At 35.1% G+C, this 23,771-nt stretch overlaps 2 protein-coding genes across 6 annotated transcripts; both read right to left on the bottom strand.

Moving 5' to 3' along the window:
- Positions 1–10,956: 10,956 nt before the first annotated feature.
- LOC139900021 (dynamin-related protein 4C-like) lies at positions 10,957–12,996 on the bottom strand. The gene has a single exon (XM_071882835.1). The coding sequence runs from the start codon at positions 12,994–12,996 to the stop codon at positions 10,957–10,959; it is 2,040 nt and encodes a 679-aa protein (XP_071738936.1).
- A 1,962-nt stretch (positions 12,997–14,958) lies between these two features.
- On the bottom strand, positions 14,959–19,814 carry LOC139896195 (mechanosensitive ion channel protein 1, mitochondrial-like). 5 transcript variants are annotated; one of them, XR_011776157.1, is made up of 10 exons: positions 19,713–19,814; positions 19,025–19,145; positions 18,883–18,940; positions 18,609–18,690; positions 18,211–18,266; positions 17,066–17,220; positions 16,728–16,832; positions 16,164–16,394; positions 15,721–15,909; positions 14,959–15,078 (listed from the first exon to the last, which is right to left on the bottom strand). XR_011776157.1 is itself a non-coding variant. In XM_071878790.1 (9 exons), the coding sequence occupies exons 7-9, from the start codon at positions 16,821–16,823 to the stop codon at positions 15,805–15,807; spliced, it is 432 nt and encodes a 143-aa protein (XP_071734891.1). In that variant the 5' UTR covers positions 16,824–16,832; positions 17,066–17,220; positions 18,211–18,266; positions 18,609–18,690; positions 18,883–18,940; positions 19,057–19,145; positions 19,713–19,814; the 3' UTR covers positions 15,633–15,804. The 5 variants fall into 5 exon arrangements, 3 of the variants coding, with proteins under 3 accessions (XP_071734891.1, XP_071734893.1, XP_071734892.1); XR_011776156.1 differs by having other exon boundaries at positions 19,057–19,145; XM_071878790.1 differs by lacking the exon at positions 14,959–15,078 and having other exon boundaries at positions 15,633–15,909; positions 19,057–19,145.
- Positions 19,815–23,771: the final 3,957 nt, after the last annotated feature.

Here is a 23,771-nt window from a genome sequence, read left to right as displayed (position 1 = left end):
AACCGGACACGGAACTGGATTAATAGTTAATAGACTTGTTGAAACAGGGGTGGATTACATTCAAGGGTAATTGGTGTAATTGTAAACAAAGAAGTAAAACCTTGGTTTACACACAGTCGATAACCTGGTGTATTCATTAAACAAAGTATTAAGACCTTGTTACAATTCGAATCCCCAATTAGTTGGAATATTTGACTTCGGGTATAAGGATAATTTGACGAAGACTCTCACACTTTATATTTATGACTGATGGACTATTATGGACAAATCCGTATGGACATATCGAATAATCCAGGACAAAGAACAATTAACCCATAGTAATAAACTAAAATCAACACATCGAACATCATGATCACGGAAGTTTAAGTAAGCATAATTCCTTTATTTCATGTTTAATTTCCTTTATTTCGTATTTAATTGCACTTTTAATTATCGTACTTTTTATTTATCGCATTTTTATTTATCGCAATTTCATTATCATCATTTACTTTACGCTTTAAATTAAGTTATATTTATTTTTAATATTTTACATTAGGTTTTAACTGCGACTAAAGTTTTAAAATCGACAAACCGATCATTAAATGGTAAAAACCCCCTATTATAATAATAATACTACTTATATATTTATATATTTACAAATATAGTTTTAAAAAATATAGCGTTAAACTTGGCAAGTTCCCTGTGGACGAACCGGACTTACTAAAAACTACACTACTGTACGATTAGGTACACTGCCTATAAGTGTTGTAGCAAGGTTTAGGTATATCCACTCTATAAATAAATAAATAACTTGTGTAAAATTGTATCGTATTTAATAGTATTTTGTAGTAAAAATATAACTATTTTGTATACACCTCTACGCACATCAGTGACTAACTAGGACTTGTTTTTTGTCCAAAGTGTGATTATGTGGGGCCTTATTTTGTGTGTAAATTAGTGCCTTAAATTGCTAGTGCCTAATGTAAGTAGGCGAACTTGGACGTTATTTTAGTGATAGTCGCCTAGGTTGTAGGTTGACTTGTAGTTACGATGTACTTATGTATATTTATAATTATATTGTATATATGTGTGTATATATACAGGTATCTTTTATGCGGTATCCTAGGGATGAATCTATTGGAGAGATTCGTATGTTTGGCGGTTTTTGAGTGATCAAGTTCACGGTAAGGACTTTGGTCATTCGGGTACTAGGAGTTATCGCGTGTTATTTTGTGTGAATGTTGCTTCAGTCCGGGTAAAGTAATTTGCGTGACCATGTAGAAACAGTAAGGTACGCATTTGTAATAGTGATTGATCACCGTTATTACAAAAGTGTATCTTGACATCGAGCATGACATGACAAGTACCGAGCGGAGGTAACGTGGCATGGTTGGGGTAGAACGGGACGAATTAGGAATCTTTTATTGGTTCCTAGGATATAGTAGTCTCGAGTGATGTGCTTATTATCACATCAGGTTCTTTGTGAGTCGGGAAGTGTACGATGGATTCGGTTAGTTAAGTGAGCGAGCCAACTCACGAGTTTGGTGCGTGCTTAGTCACCCTAAGTAGTGGGTGCACTGTTGAGATTGTTATTGGTTTTAGTTACCCATCGTAACTAGGATGACCGAATTATGCTTGCGTGTGTACGACGAGGACTTGAATTCCGTAATGGAACGCGACAAGTCTAATGATTATAGTTTGATTTACACTCGGTAGAGTGTGTGGTTAGAGAATCGTGTTAGGATTCTAGTTGTGAGTCGCCTTGGAATTAGCGAACCGAGGAATCTTTGGGTCATTAAACTCATGGGAGTAGGACCCGTATGACGATGATTGCGTTAGTGTGTTAACATGTTGTGGATTATAGGGTGCCATTCCGAACGGAGTACCCCTGTTAATGTGGTTGTGTCATTGTGCGAAAGAGTGTAATACTTGGCGTTTCCAAGCATCTCTTTAGTGTTAGATGAAAGGTTTCATGAGGCTATATCATTTGGCCTTGTGGAAATTGCGGGTAGCATGTGATCGGTAGAAACTTTCGATAAGGCAATAAACCGTAAGGTTGTCTGGTAGGTATGACTTCGGGTCATTATTATAGAGAGATGGGTGACATCGAGTGTATGGAACCTAAAGATCAATTTTCTAAAATTCGATTGATAGTGGTGGGAGTCTGCATGACACTGCGTCAGGTGCCTTTTTATACTTGCTAGTGTAATGTTCAACTCCGGTAGTGGTGTAATGACTTTGTGCTTAGGGTGCCCGTGAAATACCCTTGGAAGCATCGGAGATTATAATAGTGATCGACAGGTGATAGTAATTCGACGGTTGCGAAAGTCGAAGTTTAAGAGCATTGTGATGAATACTTCTTATGAAGTGACGGATGAGTGAATCTTGTTGCTCTTAAGTGATGGATGGGTAAAGATGACCGGTGAGCCAGTGATGTACCTAATCTTCGGTTAGGCCGAAGATTTCGATGAATTGTTGATATTGCGGTCGACGCAATTATCGTGTCGGATTGGTCACTCTTCTCCATGAGAGTGAGCAATTGTTGATAACGATTCGTTAAGTGGAAGGTCAAGTGATCTCGACTGAGATGCACGACTGGTTAAGTGGAGTGGCATATGCCTAGTCGTAGAGGCGTATGTGACACTTTGATGGAGTTCGCTTTGCGAATGATGAAGGACTATTAATTGTATTTATGGTATGAGGATGCAATGTTATCACGTGTACGTCACTTCAAGCGAATGTGTATGTCGGCTCTGAGAGCCCGAAGTGAATTCGTGGTGATTTGGAGTGAATGACCATGATGAGAATGGTCATGTGTTTCGTGGAATGCTAATTCCTCAGGATGTTATCATCTTGGCGGTGAGAATGTGGAGCCAAATTCTAAGTGGGGGAGTTTTTACTACCGCCCGAGGAAGCTCCAGTAGTGTTATATATAGCAAGGTGTCGGAGTGTACCGTGCTAACCCTCAATAGGTATTCGGAGTTCCTAACAAGGAAGAGTGACGGGTTGCTAATTACGACTCGAGATCGTGCTTTACGATTTTGAGTTACAACTCTGGAATGCTATGCGTGAAGATTGTGATGATGGGATCGAAGGAAGTGTAAGGCTTCCTATGTAAGGTGGTCGTGTAGTACCAATGTGCGGTATGAGACCAAATGTGAAGTTTGAGATCCCGGAGTGAGAGAATGAAGTTGTCATTGCGGGTGCTCCTGTAGTGAAAAATCTGGGTTGTCGTGAAACCCGGACAGTATAATTGAATGAGAACGAGTTCGATATCGTGGCGAATATCGTATTTTCCCTGTCGGGAAACGCAATCGTGGAGATTGTCAGTGGATTATTCCACTTTACGGATGATTGTAAAGCGGAAAGTGTCTATTCTGATTGTCTCACATCGAGACACGCGGATGTTGTCTGTTTGCGAGAGTGTGTTCCCTAGTGATGAGACTGTTAGTTTCTTTGAAATGTCGAGACCATCCTTAACGGACGGTCTAGGTAGGAAGGTTCACCCGGCGTGGTGAATATTTTTGTAGGTCGTATGGTGAATTGCGGAATGTTGTAATGATAATTCGCCGTTGGTGGGATTCTAGGATACGAATAGTCTTCATGCTAGTACTAGGAGGCCGTATTGTATGAATGTGTTGTAGGGTTAGGAGAGAAACCCTGTGACAAAGTGTTGATGTTTCGTCTAACTCGTGGTGTATTATTGTCGTCCTAGATTAATCCAGTGACGGATGGTCGTGTGCGGATCGATTGATGGGAAAGTGGTGCTCCTAAGTGATTATTTTGGGGTTACCGAAATTTCTTCATTGAAGGAATGACCCAGTTGTGGAGCCGGAGGAAGTTGATTCTCGGTCCAGAGAATGTTCATGAATGACCGGTTGAGTAGTACGTTTATGAACCGATGGAGCACGGAGTTTCAAGGAAGCATGAATCCTTCTCGATTGGGATTAATGCAAGACATGGTTCACGACGTGGTGGATTTAGTAGATCGCGTTGGGTGATATAGTTATGGATATAGCTTGTTACGAGTTGTAGCCGAGAGAACTTGAAGGGATATGTAGTATTTTTCGTATTTTCCTAAATGGAAATTCTGGACGTTGAGTGTATGATATATCGCTTGTTGCGGTAGTGCACGCTAGTGATTATTAGCGTGTGGTGAGATCTTAGAATTTACGAAAGATGTTATGGATGTCAGGCTTGTGTGTGTTTCGTAGAATCATGAGGCGTGGCGACGATGGTTTTCGGTGAATTGTTCTTCTTTTAGGACGATTGTGAAGTGTATGGTACGAGTTTGGATACTCGGCGTAGGAGCAAGCAGTTGCGGTTGTTTTGTCTCATGGGTTGATTACCCGATATCGTTGAAAATGACCGAGTGATAAGGCTATTGGAAGAATATTATGAAGTTTTCACGGTGTATTCCTGAGTGAGTGGTGGAAATTTTGATCGAATGGAAGTGTGAAGTACGGTTGTTGCATTATGATGCGTTAGTGTACAAAACAAGAAATTCGAATGCGTGATTACTACATGTGTGACTTCGCGTTGGAAGCGGAAATGTTCGAGGGAGAAGTGATTAACTTCTAGTGTTGGTGCGGATCACGAGAACGTGATCCAATTTAAGTGGGGAGAGTTGTAACACTCCGTTTTTCAGTTACGTGTTATTTCGAACGACATTCAAAATACGAGGCATGTAAGCGTATATTTGGATCCCAAATAAAGTTGGATTTGATGTTCTAAAACCTTACCATTAGAAAGGAAATCTCATTACGTTTCCAACGATATTTGATTCATCGAAAACGGAGTTACGGTTTGAAAGTTACGACCAAAACAAGTTCAGAAAACTGAGTCAGTTAATCTGGACGCCGTCCAAGCTTTTTGGACGCCGTCCAAAAGACCTGACGGGCCAGCTGTGACATTTTGAAGCTTTTAAAAGAGGGTATTTGGGTCTTTTCACTTGAGGGTCGTTTGGGCCATCAAAACTGATCTAAACTCACCCTTATCCTCATTTCCACCTTCCCAAACACTCTCATCCATTCCTAGAGAGAGAGGGACCATTTTAGAGAGAGAGAGCTTGGTTTGGGGAAGAAGAAGGGTGAATCGGGTCGAGTCGCGGGTGTTAATGTTGTTCACCTCGTTCACGGCTACGTTGTGGTAGTGTTGGTAAGTTCTAAATCCGAATTTCATTGTTAAGATTATTGTTTGAGTTAGAGTTTGTGCTAGTTAGAGTTATAACCCATTTATTGTGAAATTTGGGGGTTTTGGGTAAGATTCGTGTAAGTAAGCCTAAATGGGTGACTTAGGGTTTCGATTGATGAAATTGTAAGTTTGGATCTTGCATGTGTTGGTTAAACCTTAAAACACTTGTGTACTAGTGATTTTGGTTCGTGTTGACTTGATTTTGGGGTGTAAACCCTAATATGGGTCAAAATGGGTTTTATGTTGAAATGGGTTAAGTGTTCTTGATTTTTGGTATCAAATGATGATTTTGAGATACAATCACTAGTTGTTAGTGATTGTAGGTACTTAGGATGTATTTTGACAAGTCAAAGTGAGTTAAACCTAATTTGGTCAACGGAAGTCAAAAATTGGTGATTGTATGACATAATCACTAGTAATGGTGCTTATGGGTCAAATTTGACTTGTTTTAGTGGTTAAGTGCAATTTAGGTCAAGTTGCACTTATGGGTTGGTTTAAATGGTGTCAAGTATAATTTAGGTTAAATTATACTTGCTTGATGGGTTTGAATTACCACCCGAAGTGGTAATTGGTTTATGTCCATTAGGTGTTAAATGGGCGGGTTTTGGTGAGCAAGGTGTGATCCCTCGGCTAAGGGATGTTTGTCTCGGGTTCTCTTTTAGAGAATGACTATTTATGTGTATATTGTGCCTATGTGTAATATAGGTGATTACTTGCTCGAATTTGAGGACAGAGATCATGTTGTACATGACTTGTGTGGGCATTCCAAGGTGAGTGGAATAATTATATGCGTAGGTATATAATGTATTTATTTGTTGTAGCGTGAGATGTGAAGTGTCGAGGTGTTAAGACACCACGTTTCACGTGACGAGTGAAGCATCGAGGTGTTAAGATGCCACTTGAGGTGAAGCATCGAGGTGTTAAGATGCCACCTAGGAGTGAAGTGTCGAGGTGTTAAGACGTCACTCCATAATAAAGGGTGAAGTGTCGAGGTGTTAAGACGCCACCCGAGGTTGAAGTATCAAGGTGTTAAGATGCCACCCGGGGGTTAGTGATACGAGGTGCTAAGTACACTAATGGATGTTGTGAACTCCGATGGCCTTTCGCGGGTGCCATTCCCTTGTACGATTGGTTAACCATGGTTATGTGTTGTAGTGTAGCATATTATATTGTTCGAGTTATATGCTATTGTTTGTGCTAGCTTGCGTATTGGAGATTTAGCGTTATACTTGCGATGGTATGCTAATTATATTGCTAGCGTTTATGCGGTAATTGTGTAAGTGATTGCAAGTAAGTAGGATATATGTATGTGTATAATTATTGCATTCACTAAGCTTTATGCTTACCCCTCTCGTTGTTTACCTTTTTACAGGTATCGTGTTTTGAAGCTAACTAGTTGTTAGACTAGACGCTTAGGAGCGCTTGGGCTCGATGGGGTAGCTTTTGGATATGTTAATACGGTTTGGGGGTTTGGTAGCCATCGGGATTATGCTCTTGGTATCGGGTTGGGTTATAGAGTCCTAATCCGTCTAAAGAGATAAATGGGTCGAAGTCGCTACATTATTTGTAAAACGGGTCGTTGTGGGCTCGGTGTTGTAAAACTTATTTTCATTGTGGAAATCTCTTAGTTTTACTTAATATGATGTGTTGTGAAATTTGTTTCGTTTAAAAGTGTCGGGAAGCGGGTTTTCAACTCGCGTGAATTTGAAAAACTGATCAGGAACTTTTAGTTCATTTGGACGCCGCCCCAAGGGCTTGGACGCCGTCCAGTCCTTCAGAGCTGGACGCTGTCCAGATAACTGGACGCCGTCCAGATGTACTGTCCCAGAAATTTTTTTTTTAGGCGTGTTTTTGGTAAAACGAAGTCGGGTTGTTACATGTATTAATTCCCATGATAAGCAGAATGAAGTAAGGAATTTGATTCATAATGAAAAGTTAAGTATGTGTGCAGTTTTGGAAACTCATCTTAAGACCAAAACTGTGAATGAAATTAGTAATTATATTTTTGATAAATGGGAGTGGATCTCAAATGTGAAGTATAGTCATAATAGCTGTAGAATGGTTATTGGGTGGGATCCTAATAAAGTAAAGGTGATGGTCATTCATATGACTAAGCAAGTTACTCTGTGTCTTGTTGAAACAGTGATTGACAGAACCAAGTTTTTCTGCAGTTTTGTGTATGCTATTAATAATGGCATTGAGAGAAGGAAATTATGGTCTGATCTTGAGGGACATAAAGCTTTTTCCAATAGTTACCCATGGGTAATAATGGGAGATTTCAATGTAATCTTGAAAGTTGATGAACATAGTTCTGGTGGTTCTAGTATGTCAGAGGATATGCATGAATTTCAAGATTGTGTAAATAACATTGAAGTTGATGATATATGTAAAATTGGGTTCCAGTTTACTTGGACTAAGTCTTTACTTAATCCCAATTGTGAAGTTTTGAAGAAGCTTGATAGGGTAATGGCTAATGTAGAGTTTGTTGATAAGTTTGAAGGAGCTCATGCCATTTTTCACCCTTATTTAATTTCTGATCATAGTCCAGCTATTTTAAACATCCCTGATGGTTTAGTTTATAAACCTAAATCTTTTAGGTTTATGAATTTTATTACTGATAAAGCTGAGTTTCTTCCATTGGTGGAGAAAGGATGGAAGTTGGAAGTGCAAGGGCATGCTATGTATAGGCTGGTTAAGAAGCTTAAAGCTCTGAAAAAGGACTTAAAGAAGTTGAGCTGGCAGAAGGGTAATGTATTCTCAAGGGTGACTGACCTTAAAGATAAACTTCAAAAGTGTCAAGCTGAAGTTGATAGCAATCCTTATGACAAAAAGAGTAAAATAGTTGTTGTCAATGTTATGAATGAGTATAAGGAAGCATGTAAAGATGAACTTAAAGTCCTTGAGCAAAAAGTTAGGTTACAATGGCTGGAGGATGGGGATAAGAATACTAAATATTTTCATGGGATATTGAAAGCTAGGAAAACCAAAAGCAGAGTTGATAGCATATGTAATGAACAAGGGGTTAGATATTATGGTAATGATGTTGCTTTTCAAATTTTTAATCATTTTAAACAATTTTTGGGGGAATCACAGAATTCAAAGCCTATTGATAGTGTTGGAGATATATTCATTACAAAGTTATCTGTTATTGAAGCAAGTGTTATGGTGAGTGAGGTGACTGAAGATGAGGTTAAAAGGGCTGTATTTGATATTGATAGTGACAAGGCATCTGGGCCAGATGGGTTTACAGCTGAATTTTTCAAAAAAGCATGGCTAGTTGTTGGAAAGGAGGTATGTCTAGCTGTTCAAGATTTTTTCTAAACTGGAAGGTTACTGGGAGAGGTTAATGCTACACTTTTAGCACTTATTCCCAAAATAGACACACCTAATAAAGTATCTGATTTTAGGCCTATAGCCTGCTGTAATGTAATTTACAAGGCTATTAGCAAGATAATCACAGACAGGATTAAAAGTGGTTTGAGCAAGTTAGTTGATCTTAATCAGAGTGCATTTATTCCTGGGAGGTCTATTCAGGATAATATCTTGCTAACACAGGAGTTGTTAAAAGGGTATGGTAGGGCTTATGGTCCAAAGAGGTGTGCAATGAAAATTGATATCCAAAAAGCCTATGATACAGTTAATTGGAAGTTTTTTAGAGACATTCTTGTTAGGTTTGGATTTCATGAGAAAATGGTCTCATGGATAATGACTTGTGTTACAACTGCATCTTTTTCTATATGCATTAATGGTGAGATTCATAGTTTTTTCAAAAGTGGGAGAGGGTTAAGGCAAGGTGACCCAATGTCACCTTACCTTTTTACTCTTGTTATGGAGGTGTTAAATTTAATAATGAAAAAATAGATTAAAGAGTCAAAGGAGTTCAGATATCATTTTGGATGCAAGCAAATAGAACTGTCCCATATATGTTTTGCAGATGATCTATTGATGCTGTGTAAAGGAGAGGTTAAATCTGTAGCTGTTATCAAAAGAGGTATTGAAGTGTTCAGTGAAGTTTCTGGTTTGTTTCCTAACTTGCAAAAAAGCACAATTTTTTTTTTGGAAGCATTAATCAGAATGTTAAAAATGAGATTTTGAGCATTCTTCCTTTTAGTGTGGGTAAATTTCCAATGAGGTATCTAGGTGTTCCTTTGCTTGCTAAAAGACTTGGTGTTGGGGATTGTAAACATCTAGTGGATAAGGTGAAAGAAAAGATAAACTGCTGGAGAAATAGATTTCTATCATATGCTGGCAGATTACAGCTCATATCCTCAGTTTTAAGCTCAATGCAAGTTTATTGGGCTTCTGTTTATTTTCTTCCTAAGTCCATTATTAAAGATATTGATAAGCTGTTGAAGAATTTCCTTTGGGCCAAAGGTCAAAATGGTAATGGGTCGGCTAAAGTAGCATGGAAGCTTATATGCAGGCCTAAAAATCAAGGTGGATTGGGGTTAAGATCTCTTCAAAAGTGGAATGATATTCTTTTGATGAAGCAGGTTTGGAAAATTTTAAGTGAGAAAGCTTCAATTTGGTGGCATTGGATTAATATTGTGAAATTAAAAGGAAGAAGTTATTGGGATGTGGGTCATGAGTCAAATGATAGCTGGGGTTGGAAACAAATGCTTGAATTAAGAGATATTATGAAACCTCACATTTTCAAAGATGATAATGGTGTTATATGGTGGATCTCCAATGATAATATAAGGAAACAGTATTCTACAAGTCAAGTTTGGAAGGATTTGGGCTGTAATGGTCCTAAGGTGGACTGGTATGGTGTTGTTTGGTACCCTCAAATCACACCTAAACATGCATTTATACTCTGGCTTGCTATGCAGAATAGATTAAGTACACAAGACAGACTCAGGAAGTGGTACCCTAATGTGCAGTTTGAATATAGCTTCTGTGCAAAACAGGAGGATTCATTGTCACATCTATTCTTCAAATGTGATTTCACTAATCAAGTTTGGGAGAATATTAAAAAATATGTTGGTTTATAAAGGGATGTATAATGATTTGTTGAGAATTGTTCATGACATGGCCAAATATCCTGCTTATAAGGATATAAGAAATGTGTTGAATAAAGTGGCTGTTGGAGCTGTGGTGTACTATATTTGGGTTGAAAGGAATCGCAGATTATTTAGGCATGTGAAGAAAACTGTGGATGAAGTTAGTATGGAAATTAAGGAATTTATTCGTCTCAAATTGACATGCTTAAAAGTCAAAGACCCAAGGAATGTAAAAAAGATTGCTGAGCTGTGCAGATTGAAGATTGTGGGAAATAGTCTGCAGATGGTTTAGAGTTTTAAAGTTGTATTAATGTTTTGCATTTGAGGTTTGTTGTTTGTTTTGTTTGGGTTAGAATTCTAAACGACCAGAATTGTAGAATTTACTTGTAGAAATAATTTGATACTGTCTTGATATTTTTTTGAATCCTGATAGTCTTCGACACTGATATAGCTTTGCATCCCACTTGACTAACTTTGACTACATAAAAATAATAATAAATGTTATCAAGTGTTCATTTTATTTTTTATTTATTTTTTTATTTTTTAAATCTGTTTGCAACCAAATATTTAATTATGATTATGTCTGGTTTGATCATAGTTATCAGGTTATTACTACTATAGACACATTGTATAGATGAAAGTCATGAAACCCAGAAAATCAAACGGTTCAACTAAATCTTAGAAATAACAGATGACGACATCTGAAGCAAACGTTAACCAGACACTGAAAGGAAAAACATCATAATCATAAAACAGAACACATCAAAAGCCAATAAAAACCCTAATCCCCATATATGGAAATCTGATCCAGCATTTTGGCAACACTATCCTTAGACTCCCTTAACAACTTCACACTTCGGTTGAGCTTCTCCCTTTTTCCGGCAACTACCGGCGACTCCTCCAACATCCGCTCAATCCCCCCACCATGCGGCGTCATCAGCTCGTTCACGATCTCGCTCTCCATATCACGATTCACTAGATTTTGAATGCTAAATAGCATATGCAGAGCCATACAATCAACCATTCTTCTCAACACAATCTTCCAATAAGCAATCATCCTCATCTTCATGTCAAAAGCTTGTTTTACAACGTTAACACCATGCTCCCTCAAATGCTTTACATCAACTTTCAGCCACTCAATTTCAATCTTACTCGGTTTCGAGTGATCTGTTACGACCTCCATGAACGCTTCTTCATGAGCCATTAATTTGTTCCACATTACAGTGTACTCTGGGTTACACGTGTAATCGGTTATCTTCTCCATCTCCACCATCTCCATCACTCTGCTAATTGAAACGTCCTTTATTTTTCCAATCAAACTTTGTGCAGCTCTTTTCATCGACGATTGAAGTGGCGGGTAGTTCTCCGAATGACGAATCAGCACGGTAATCAACACTTCTTCAATATAATTCCACAACTTCTCCACAAACTCGACTGGCATTGGTGAAATACCATTCACCTTCTTGTTAAGAACCGTAAGGAAAGCGGTTCGTGGGAGGAAATTTGGTAGTCCGATAGCTTTTGTCTCTTCCAAAACCTGGATCTCTTCCATCAAAAAGTCCACATTTTGTTGACTTTCATCGGTCAACTGCAGCTTAGCAGAATACTGATTCAACATTTCTGATAATCGTGCTGTACAATGCATGGATTTCACATGTTCATACTCTTCAAATTCGCCTCTAATGAGTATCTTCTTTAACGACTCTTTAACCGAACTCATGATTCTCATAAAAACAGTCATAGCTTCAGCTACAGAACTCATCTTCCTTGGTAACTTATTAAGTTCACTAACATAACCGGTAAGTTTGTCATTGATCTTCTTCACAATATCCGGCAAACACTTTGAGATAATAGTTGACTGAATCTCAACTAACTTATCAGCTAAAACCGGTATCCCAACCATGGACTTATCAACTAACCGAAGAAGCGGGTGACTTTCAAACAATTTAGCTTCCTTAACCCTAGCCTCTTCATAGCTCTCGTTACCAACTCGGTTTCGAACACAGATGTAACCGAGACCGATGTTAACATCATTCGCCGTCACCTTTTCTAACAGTCCATCAGGGTTTCTATCAGCTTTTGTGACGACAGCTAGTGTCCTTTGACCGGACACATCCACACGTTGAGACATCCGTATGGATTCACAAGTTGAAAAGTCAACAGAAGCAGAAAGAACATTTAAGATAATGCTTTCTTCTGGGGTAATATACTCGTTGATGATCGCCGAAATCTGCTCGTATATGTCCTCTGGTTGACCATGAACCGGAACACGAGTAATTCCAGGCAAGTCAACCATAGTCAAATCTGGAACACCTTGCTTTTTGACTATCAAAGTCAACGGAGTATGGGATATACCCTTTCCGTTTCCAGCAATTTCATCAGTAGCTGCCATTATGTCTTCTTCAATACGAGATTCATCAGTAGCAACAATCTTGTCATGGTACTCCAAGTGGAGTTGCGGGTGAGGGTCCGAGTGGTCTTGAAGCCGCATGATGAGTGGGACCCGAGTGCAAATGCCTTGAGCACGTGGCAGGCTGATGCGAGCCAGTGACTCAAGGACACTTGATTTGCCGGAAGACTGGTCACCAACAACCACAATGGTTGGGAGTTGGATCCCTTCCTGCATGACTTTCAAGTGCCTGAGTTTGTCAATGCAGTTGAGCAGTGGTCGGATACGGTCATTGTAGGTGGAGATAAGCGGTGGTTGATGGTGGTTGAGAGTGACGGAAACGGTCTTATCAACAACGGAAGAGTATTCATCACTGTCGGATGAGCTGTAGGTGGTTTGTTTTGATGCGCTGCTGGGGTCTACGAGAACCATTTTTAGAGATAAACGTTGATGATTGATTTGGAGATGGAAGAAAAAGGATGTTGAAATTGCTTATTTATAAGTGAAAGTTTGAATTGCAGGTTGGTTACTGATACAAGTTATTAATGTGATTATGGTCAAGCTCTTCAACTTCTTACTAGTAATTTTAATTTTTCATTTAATTTAATTATGGAATGTAAAATGTAATAAGATTCATAAATACGGAGTAATATACTAAATAACTGTAATTATACTTCGTATTCTAATTCTAATGTAACTACAGTATTAAACATTAATATACTAATTAAGTGAGTATGATCCTAAGCGTCGCTCAGTTAATAAGTAGTTATGTAGTAATTAATAACGTACATAATTACATAATTACTACGGAGTATTACTATTAAGGCTATTCCCAACGCAGCGTCACTTTTCTTCCGTCATCCCAATTGGCAACTTGTTTGATGCCCTTACGGCTCTAATGCGGCGTCAAAATTTGACGCCCCGAACGTCAGTTTAAAATTTGACGGAACAAAAAGGTGTGTCAAATTTTAAAATTTTTATCGGCTAATCAGAATTCCCCGTATATTTTTATATATTATTAGTTAATATATTTTATACCAATTATCGATAATATTTTATCACATCACCTATTACAAATTTAACACTCAAATTTGACACTCCTATTTAAAAAACTTCATTTCTTGATCTTGTCACATCACCAAAAAGTACATCATTTACTTTTGACGTCACAGTCACGGTTACGAGTAGTCTTACATACTTTACATATTATTATTATTATTATTATTATTATTATTATTATTATTATTATTATTATTATTATTACAAGATTTTTTAAAGAAAAAAGTGGAAAAGATATATAGTGTGAATATCTTTTTAATTTTAAATTTGCAAATAGCAATTTAAATGACCTGTTTGAAAGAAAAATATTTTGCATAATTCCAAGAATTAGTTTTAGGTTATTTTGTGATTTCCAAAACTACGTAGCTGCCTTCTTTCATAATTATATTGGCTTTGTTCAATACTAATTGCGATACATACTCTACGTCTTGAAAATAGGTATGTACTCTGCACGCCTATTCTTTTCCCACACAATCGAGAATTCTATTTACTGGTCCTTCAGACAACTGGGCTTCAAGTTGTTTTGGGCCTGGGCCTTTTAATCTTCTAGTGATCTAGTCAAAAAATTTAAATCTTACGGAGTATTTAGTTCTTTTATAGCGTAAAGAATACGTGATACGGTTAGTCTATATGATTTATATAAAACTAGAGAGTTAATCATGTAAAAAGGTGGGGTTGAATTGTAATAAATAAAAAGTGGAGTGTAAATGTGTGAAAATTGTGAAGTTCACTATTTATTTCCTTTTAATCTTCTAGTGATCTAGTCAAAAAATTTAAATCTTACGGAGTATTTAGTTCTTTTATAGCGTAAAGAATACGTGATACGGTTAGTCTATGTGATTTATATAAAACTAGAGAGTTAATCATGTAAAAAGACGGTTAGTCTATGTGATTTATATAAAACTAGAGAGTTAATCATGTAAAAAGGTGGTGTTGAATTGTAATAAATAAAAAGTGGAGTGTAAATGTGTGAAAATTGTGAAGTTCACTATTTATTTCAATTCCCTCTTTTAGATATATAGAGTAATTATATCGATAGTCCTAATTTTTTAAAATTTACAAAAAACTATCGCCGTGCATTTGATAGAAAGTGAGGGATGACTCGTGTAATTTCGAGAGCTCCCAATGGAGTAATTCCTCCACTTTAGTCCAGGTCCGCCACATCAGCGCCACCTCAGCACTTCCTTCCCAGGACTAACCAGAACTAATCCATGACTAAATACTCCCAACAATGACACTCATTCTTTTTATTAATTAATTAAATGTACAAGTTTGAAAGCAAAAAGTACCACATGTATATACATGTCTTCCGTCCAGACTTATGATTTAAAAGGACTTAAACAAGGACTAAGAGCTGGACTAAAGCCTGAACTAGAGGCTGGACACCTTGCTGCCATTGGTGTCCTCCTGGACTAGACCCTGGGCGGAGTGGAGGGCGTAACCGTTGGGAGTTCTCTAAAAAAAAAAAAAAAAAAAAATTAATTAATTAACCATACATACTAACAGCCACCAAACTTTTTGTAGTTTCAACGTATTTGGGATGTAGTTTTGCGTTTGCGCTCATACTGCATTCGGCTTAACCATACATACTAACAGCCACCAAACTTTTTTGTAGTTTCAACGTATTTGGGATGTAGTTTTGCGTTTGCGCTCATACTGCATTCGGCCCCTCATCTTTACCTCAATTTACACAATGACCCCTCAAATTTACATTTTCTCGAGGGTAAAAAGTGTAAATAGACAATTTTATTAAAATAAAAAAAACTAACTCCACCCAAATTTTTAGCGGGCTCTATCTTCTCGCTCGGTGCGACTTAAATTTTAACGAGCCCACCGTTCAACTCACAAAAATCCTACGAACACAACGAGACTAACTATACGCGAAACGGACACTTAAAAAAACGCTCAATACCTCGGACTATATTCAATACATATACACACCTATAACACGCTCCGTTAACTATGAATACGACGCAACTCAAAGGCCCCGCGGCATCGCGCGGGCTCATTTTTCTAGTTAACTATCATTAGCCGTAATATATACATCATCAAAAATATCTTACTACTAAAAATTCAGACAGTTTTCAGTACCCTCACTTGGGATTTGGGAATCAGTCAAAACAACAAGTAGGCTTGGTTCAATTAGTTCAAAGGAATCAGTCATAACTACCAACAACTCAGTTAGTTAGACAGGTCAACCGACGTGGCACGATGCTTCAGGATTATCGCAACACACTGGGCATTTATATCCCGCTGTTCTGCTGAGAATAACTCCTCTTCATCACCCTACAATGAGAAATAAGGGGATGATAACTATCAATGAACAATAAAAAAAACACACAAAGTTCCACATTTAATGAAGCAAAGAAAAAAGAATGTAATGCACACACGATAACGATAACTGTCGACAGATAGGAAATTTGAGTCAGATTTTGCCGAAAAAGAAGAATACAAGTATTTGTAACTTTTTTTATTATTATTATTTCTCCCAAAATAAAGCAAAGAAAAAGTAATAATGCTAATGTAATGCACGTACATACCGTCTCTTGTTTTATGCTGCAACCATAAGTAAGCTCCGCAAAAGATTTTCGGAATTCAGTGAGATAGCAGTATGGTTGAACTCCTGATCTTCCCAAAAAAACATTGTCTCTCGACTTCAACATAATTGTAATATCCTCACATATTTCGCCTATCTTTTCCATATCTTCATTTGGCACAAATATCTTGGATGTCATGGCACGCCACCCAGAACGCGATTTAACCACGGTAATCTGTCAATCAAACACATTCACGGATTATTACAGATTAATTAGTCAGTCAAAATTGGTCAAAGTCAATACTGGTCAACATTTTCATATGAATTTAAATTAAAATCATAATTTCAGAGTTCTTGAACAAATGAAAACTATGTTTATGTTTTTACACATAATTTTAAAATTTATTATTTTTAAATGTATAAAAAGTCCAATCCAATTACTCCCCAAGTTGACGATTACTCCCTCACAAGTCCCGACCGAGTACTCTCCGAGTAGCGATTTTTGCAACCTTGGTTAAGAACAGTAGTATTGATGTGTTGAAATATATACATACGAGTTAACACTAACCTGCTTAGAAAACAACGAATTAAAGACTAAAAATTGACGCCTTTCTCTAAGCAATGAGGTCGTTATGAGTCCGATCCTTGTAACTCGACCTTCCATATTTCCAACCTGTGCGGAAATGAGTAGTGCAGATAAAGAAAAGCCTCCAAAACACAAAGTTTATTTAACCGTTTAAATAGGATATAGATAATTCCTTATAAAAATATATGATAACTTTTTAATCAAGCCAAAGTTACAGCTCAATGAAAAACAACTTATATAGAATACATATATGAGATGAGATGATGACTTATTTAAGAGAACGAAATAAAGATAAAGAAAGTGGAAACTCAATTACATACTTGTATCCAGTCTCCAACTGATATGGGTGGATAAACTAGTTCAGCCGCCTTGTTCCAAATCGCCTTAAGCTTATCAGGCAATAAACCATCATCTCGAGAATTACCGGAGGAAGACGACACTGAATAGGACCAATGATGCAACAAACGTGTTGCTCCTAGATGAATAGTTAAAAGAGTAAGCATGAGATAGAAACAAGATTCCATGTAACAAGAGAACTAGTACAGAAAGAAGCATGTAAAAACTGGGCATTTATGGTAATAAACCATTTTTGCCACTTAAAAAGGCTGACTACATTTAGAAGATAGGCAGATGGGAATTTGCAAGATTAACACAAACACACAAAGTTCGTCATAATAAAACTTTGAGTATCATCAAGGTTGTAAATATATCGGCATCTCGGAATTAACAGGGGATTAATCGAATTAGTATATATTTTATACATATAAATAATAAAACTTCAAAATTATAATATGTGTAAATATAAAAGAAAACCATAAACAAAAACGTAAACATAAAAATTAACTTTGACATTCTCTATAAACAAAAACATAACCATCCAATTGTTCAAATACTCCAAAATTCTAATTTGATTTCATATAAAAAAGTTGACCATCCTTGACTTTGACCAATTTGGACCAACTAAATCCGACTTTGATCAACAACAAGATCCGAGTTTGACCCATTGACCAGCGTTGATCGGTTAAATTACAAGAATTTTAAAAAAATCTAATCGCCTGCTTCCAAAAAGGGATAAAACAAGGATTAATCGGAATTTTCACAACAGCGAGCATCGTGGAAATAACAAGTCGTTTATACATAACCCCACAAGGACAATGGTTCCATGTTTATGAAAGCAGTTTGGATTATTGAACTTCTAGACTTACCTTACCAAATGGTAAATTAAGAAAAAGAAAAATTATCATATAATTAGAAACCAAACTGTAGGCAAGCTTTTACAGATATAACATAATATAATGGTTAACTGAAGTTTAACATACTTTGAAAACTAGGTTCACTAAAGCATTTACAAAGTCATTATTAACAAAACATCAGAGTTTTATACGAGTTTGAGATCATGATATTCTTATACTATAGTTTGATAACAATAAGTCAATAATAATAATGAAAGTAAGTAGAAGATTACCCCATATGGTGGTGTGGGGTTGCGAGTAAATATGCTGCCACGGGGAGCCCTTGGAACTGTTCATTGCAGTTAACATAAAAAAAATGGTGAAGTTTGTTTTGAAGACATTAAAAGCATAAACAAAAAACAAAAACAAAAAAACATGAGTAATTCGTCATCTTATACTTTAGCAAGTTGAGACTTAAAAAATCAAGAAGAACAAACGAAGGTAACGCCAAAAATAGAACCTTCAGTTTATATGCAAAAATAAGAGTTGTAGACTATCAGAAACGCAAAGATGAAAACTGGTTCTTGTATGATCCTTTACTTGCTATGTTACTTTTACCAAATACTATGGCATATATATGAACTTAAATTCCAAAAATAAAATTAGTTATTTGCATTATATTCAAAGTTACCAATGTAAGGATCATGGTGCCTCCACTTACTGTACTGTGCATCACCATCAGTAATCTTTCTACCAATCGTATCAATATCTTCCTGGACACACTAACATAAAACAATGATTATCAGATTCAACAAATAACACAAATGTAACAAACAAAGTGGTATATAGCCTATAACTTATAACATATGATTATCTCACACCACAACACACGAGTATTGATTCAATACGAAATAAATTCACTAACAGCATTGTAATTCTAGATACAAATTACTAAGCTAGCTTACCTTAGCAACAGTAGTAGTTTCTATACGTTCATGCTTCACAAACTGAGAGACCATGGTCCTGCAGAAGCAAAAATACTCTTTTAGCACTGTATATATATATATATATATATATATTGATACACCTGCCGCATATTATGCATACCATGAATGTCATTGAAATCACTCATCACAAACCTGAGCATCGATATTCGATGTCCGGCAGGACGATTGAGCTTCCTGAGCATTGTCATTGTTCTTAACCAGAATAACACTATGTAATACACCTGAAATGTTTGACTATTCATACGTCATTATTCTATTCGTCACTCATAAATATTTATGATTAGATGACATGTGTAATAACTAATAATCAGAAAACAAACATATGTAAGGTCAAACAGTGAAATACAGCAACTCAATCACACAGCAAAATAATCCACAATCATACTGTAATGATTTAACATAACCAGAAACAAACAAGCAAATCAACTAAATCAACATAAGAGATCGAATGAAATTTGAGATCAGTAAAAAAACTTCTATCTATATCATCATCATAATCGGGAATCTACAATGAAGCTTAGTACTTCTGCATCATTATAGTTAACGATCTAAATAAACAGCGATGTACTGTATCAAATTTATCTACAAGTTAACAAGACTAAGATCAATATCACGAAGCTCATGCTCATCCATCAAACAGAAACAGTGAAATGTTCGAATTAAAACTAGATGCAACAGATTTACACAGTAAAGAGACTTAAACTCGTATCATGTTGAAGCATAAACAATTGTTAACATAAAAATTAAAAATCGGAAAAACAAAATAAAAATAAAAATAATAATAATACCTTTTGCGTTGAAGGAAATGAAATGGATCTGCGGAACTAGGGTTTTGGCCGGAGGTGAAATTAGGGCAGTGTGGTGGCGGCGGCTGTGTTGATTACTTGAAGAGTGAAGACTGAAGGAGTATGAAAAAACTCCGTATGATTCCTTTGAATAGAAAAAAAGGTGAATGGCGATTGGTCTATACCATTTGTCTCGAAGCAGGGAGCACAATGGATAATTTAATTAAAGTTAATTCAAATTCTGTTATAAAAGTTAAATTAGATGTTAATTTTATTATTATTATAGATAGATATTGTATAGTAGATTTTTTGAGTATAAATATGTGTGTTATGAGTTTATAAAATACACACTAAATATATTCTCTCATATTCTCTCATATTCTCTCTATATACTTATTAGTCTACAGTCAAGAACTAGGCCACTAAAGGTAGTTATAAGCCTACTGAATTATAACACGTTATCAGCACGAAGTGCTCCGTATAATCAAGGTTTATCTAAGCAAGCACACGTCACTAATCAAGGTAAGAAATTATCTAACTTTTATTAACTTCACTAACATTTATATTTATGTTATTTAAGTTATATATGGTCGGTTATACCGCCTGAATTATATTTTTGTAATCTAACTTTTATTAACTTCACTAACATTTATATTTATGTTATTTAAGTTATATATGGTCGGTTATACCGCCTGAATTATATTTTCTGTAATCTAACTCTTATTAACTTCACTAACATTTATATTTATGTTATTTAAGTTATATATGGTCGGTTATACCGCCTGAATTATATTTTCTGTAATCTAACTCTTATTAACTTCACTAACATTTATATTTATGTTAATAAGACCTCATGATTGTACGCAACACGTCATTTGACAACACGGTACTTTATGTACGCAACACGTCATTTGACAACACGGTACCATGGGTCGAGATTAATTCCGATCAATACGAATACGATGGGGTCTTTATATGTTATCTAACATTTATGATTACTTATGCAATTAATTATTATTTATTTCATGCATACTAATGTTTATTCTTAAATTTATAATCTTAAAAGTTAAAATAAGAAAAAGTAGTTTGTATTTTTATTAAAAGTAAATCTTAAAAGTTAAAATAAAAAAAAGTAGTTTGTATTTTTATTAAAAGTAAATCTTAAAAGTTAAAATAAGAAAATGTAGTTTGTATTTTTATTAAAAGTAAATTTTAAAAGTTAAAATAAGAAAAAGTAGTTTGTATTTTTATTAAAAGTAAATCTTAAAAGTTAAAATAAGAAAAAAGTAGTTTGTATTTTTATTAAAAGTAAATCTTAAAAGTTAAAATAAGAAAAAGTAGTTTGTATCTTTATTAAAAGTTGATAATGCTAAAAACGAACATATATTTCATAGCATTATTCCTCAAGAAAGACAAGCTTTTAGTTGCAATTGTTCTATTTACAAGTGATATTCGTTTAAATAATAAAAGGTGAAGACAAAAGACAGATTCGACGAATTGAAGACGCAAACGACCAAAAAGCTCAAAAGTACAAAAGACAATCAAAGAGGTTCCAATTATTGATGAGAAACGTCTCAAAATTACAAGAGTACAAGATTCAAAACGCAAAGTACAAGATATTAAATTGTACGCAAGGACGTTCGAAAATCCGGAACCAGGACCAGAGTCAACTCTCAACGCTCGACGCAACGGACTAAAAATTACAAGTCAACTATGCACATGAATATAATATAATATATAAATAATTCTTAAAAATTATATATATATTATATTATTATTTAAAATCGTCGGCAAACAAAGAGCCAAGGCTGAATGAGCTGTAAAAACGAACTCCGCGACTTGCGGAGTTCGAAGGCTAAAAGAACCGCGACTCGCGGAGCCCCAAAAAATGTAAATGCCTATAAAAGCCAACGCAGTTCGACGAATTTTAATATGAATATATATCCATCCATCTATCTATACGTAATATTTATATTTATAATTTATATTTTAATTTTAATTTTAATTTTAATCCTAATAATAAGGGTATGTTAGCGAATGTTGTAAGGGTGTAAGTCGAAATTCTGTCCGTGTAACGCTACGCTATTTTTAATCATTGTAAGTTATGTTCAACCTTTTTAATTTAATGTCTCGTAGCTAAGTTATTATTATGCTTATTTAAAACGAAGTAATCATGATGTTGGGCTAATCACTAAAATTGGGTAATTGGGCTTTGTACCATAATTGGGGTTTGGACAAAAGAACGACACTTGTGGAAATTAGACTATGGGCTATTAATGGGCTTTATATTTGTTTAACTAAATGATAGTTTGTTAATGTTAATATAAAGATTTATAATTGGACGTACCCATAAATTACCATATACACTCGATCGGACACGATGGGCGGGGTATTTATATGTACGAATAATCGTTCATTTAACCGGACACGGGAATGGATTAATAGCCACTAGAATAATTAAAACAGGGGTGAAATTATGTACAAGGACACTTGGTATAATTGATAACAAAGTATTAAAACCTTGGGTTACACTCAGTCGACATCCTGGTGTAATTATTAAACAAAGTATTAAAATCTTGTTACAGTTTAAGTCCCCAATTAGTTGGAATATTTAACTTCGGGTATAAGAATAATTTGACGAGGACACTCGCACTTTATATTTATGACTGATGGACTGTTATGGACAAAAACTAGACGGACATATTAAATAATCCAGGACAAAGGACAATTAACCCATGGGCATAAAACTAAAATCAACACGTCAAACGGAAGTTTAAATAAGCATAATTATTTTATTTCATATTTAATTTTCTTTATTTTATATTTAATTGCACTTCTAATTATCGCATTTTATTTTATTGTTATTGTATTTAATTGCACTTTTAATTATCATACTTTTAATTATCGCAAGTTTATTTTATCGCACTTTTATTTATCGCAATTTCATTATCGTTATTTACTTTACGCTTTAAATTAAGTCTTGTATTTATTTTTTTTATTTTTTTACATTTGATTTTAACTGCGACTAAAGTTTTAAAATCGACAAACCGGTCATTAAACGGTAAAAACCCCCCTTTATAATAATAATATTACTTATATATATATTTGTATTTTTATAAAAGTAAACTAATATAGCGTTAAGCTTTGTTTAAAGATTTTCCCTGTGAAACGAACCGGACTTACTAAAAACTACACTACTGTACGATTAGGTACACTGCCTATAAGTGTTGTAGCAAGGTTTAAGTATATCCATTCTATAAATAAATAAATATCTTGTGTAAAATTGTATAGTATTTAATAGTATTTCCTTGTAAAATTTAATAGTATTTTATACCCCTTTGCTCAAACATCAAGTTATTTTTGGCGCCGCTGCCGGGGACAATCTAGCTTAAAAGCCGGAAGCGTAACGCTAAATTTTTTAAAAAAAAAAAATTTATTTTTAGTTTACTTTTATTAAAATTCGCTTTTGTAAAAATACGTTTTTAATTATTCAAAAATATAAAAAGAAAAACAAAAATATAAATATTTTTAAGATTTTGTTAAATATTTAAGTTTTATAAAGTTTCTTTATTTTTATTTTATAAAAATTATAAGTTTTATTTAAATATTTTGTGTTTATTTAAAATATAAAATCAAAAACCGAAAAAGAAAAAAAAATTATATATATATATATAAATCTAGTTTTAAGATTTTTATTTATAAAATTATAAAGTTGTTCTATTTTTATTTTAGTTTTTAAATATAAGTTTTTATTATATAAATATTTTTATTTAAAACAGAAAATATAAAGCATAATACAGAAAATATAAAATAAAAAAAAACGCGTCGAATTAAAAACTGTACCAGAGTTGAATTTTAGAACCCCGCGACTCGCGGAGTTTTCCTGCTTCGGGCACCGCAACTCGCGGAGCAGCCCTGACACACGTGACAGAAACCCTAATCAGCATTAATTACGGGGTTTATATTTATTAATTAACTTTTAACCCTAATTAGGTTTAATTTTAATATATTAATTAGTTTTACTTTTTAATTAATTTATATATTTTAGTTAAATCAGTTTAT

Source organism: Rutidosis leptorrhynchoides, chromosome 3 (genome assembly GCF_046630445.1).
Source record: "Rutidosis leptorrhynchoides isolate AG116_Rl617_1_P2 chromosome 3, CSIRO_AGI_Rlap_v1, whole genome shotgun sequence".
NCBI lineage: Eukaryota > Viridiplantae > Streptophyta > Magnoliopsida > Asterales > Asteraceae > Rutidosis > Rutidosis leptorrhynchoides.
The sequence above is the reverse complement of the archived record's forward strand: the minus strand, read 5'-3'. Positions and strand labels throughout refer to the sequence as shown.

Bases quoted from the DNA above. Each gene is read 5' to 3' on its own strand.
- LOC139900021 (XM_071882835.1), bottom strand. From the start codon at position 12,996: ATGGTTCTCGTAGACCCCAGCAGCGCATCAAAACAAACCACCTACAGC.
- LOC139896195 (XM_071878790.1), bottom strand. From the start codon at position 16,823: ATGGAAGGTCGAGTTACAAGGATCGGACTCATAACGACCTCATTGCTT. The intron at 16,395-16,727 runs GTTAGTGTTAAC...TTTGATTGACAG, and splicing joins ATTCGTTGTTTTCTAAGCAG to ATTACCGTGGTTAAATCGCG. The intron at 15,910-16,163 runs GTATGTACGTGC...TTCTCATTGTAG, and splicing joins GCAGCATAAAACAAGAGACG to GGTGATGAAGAGGAGTTATT.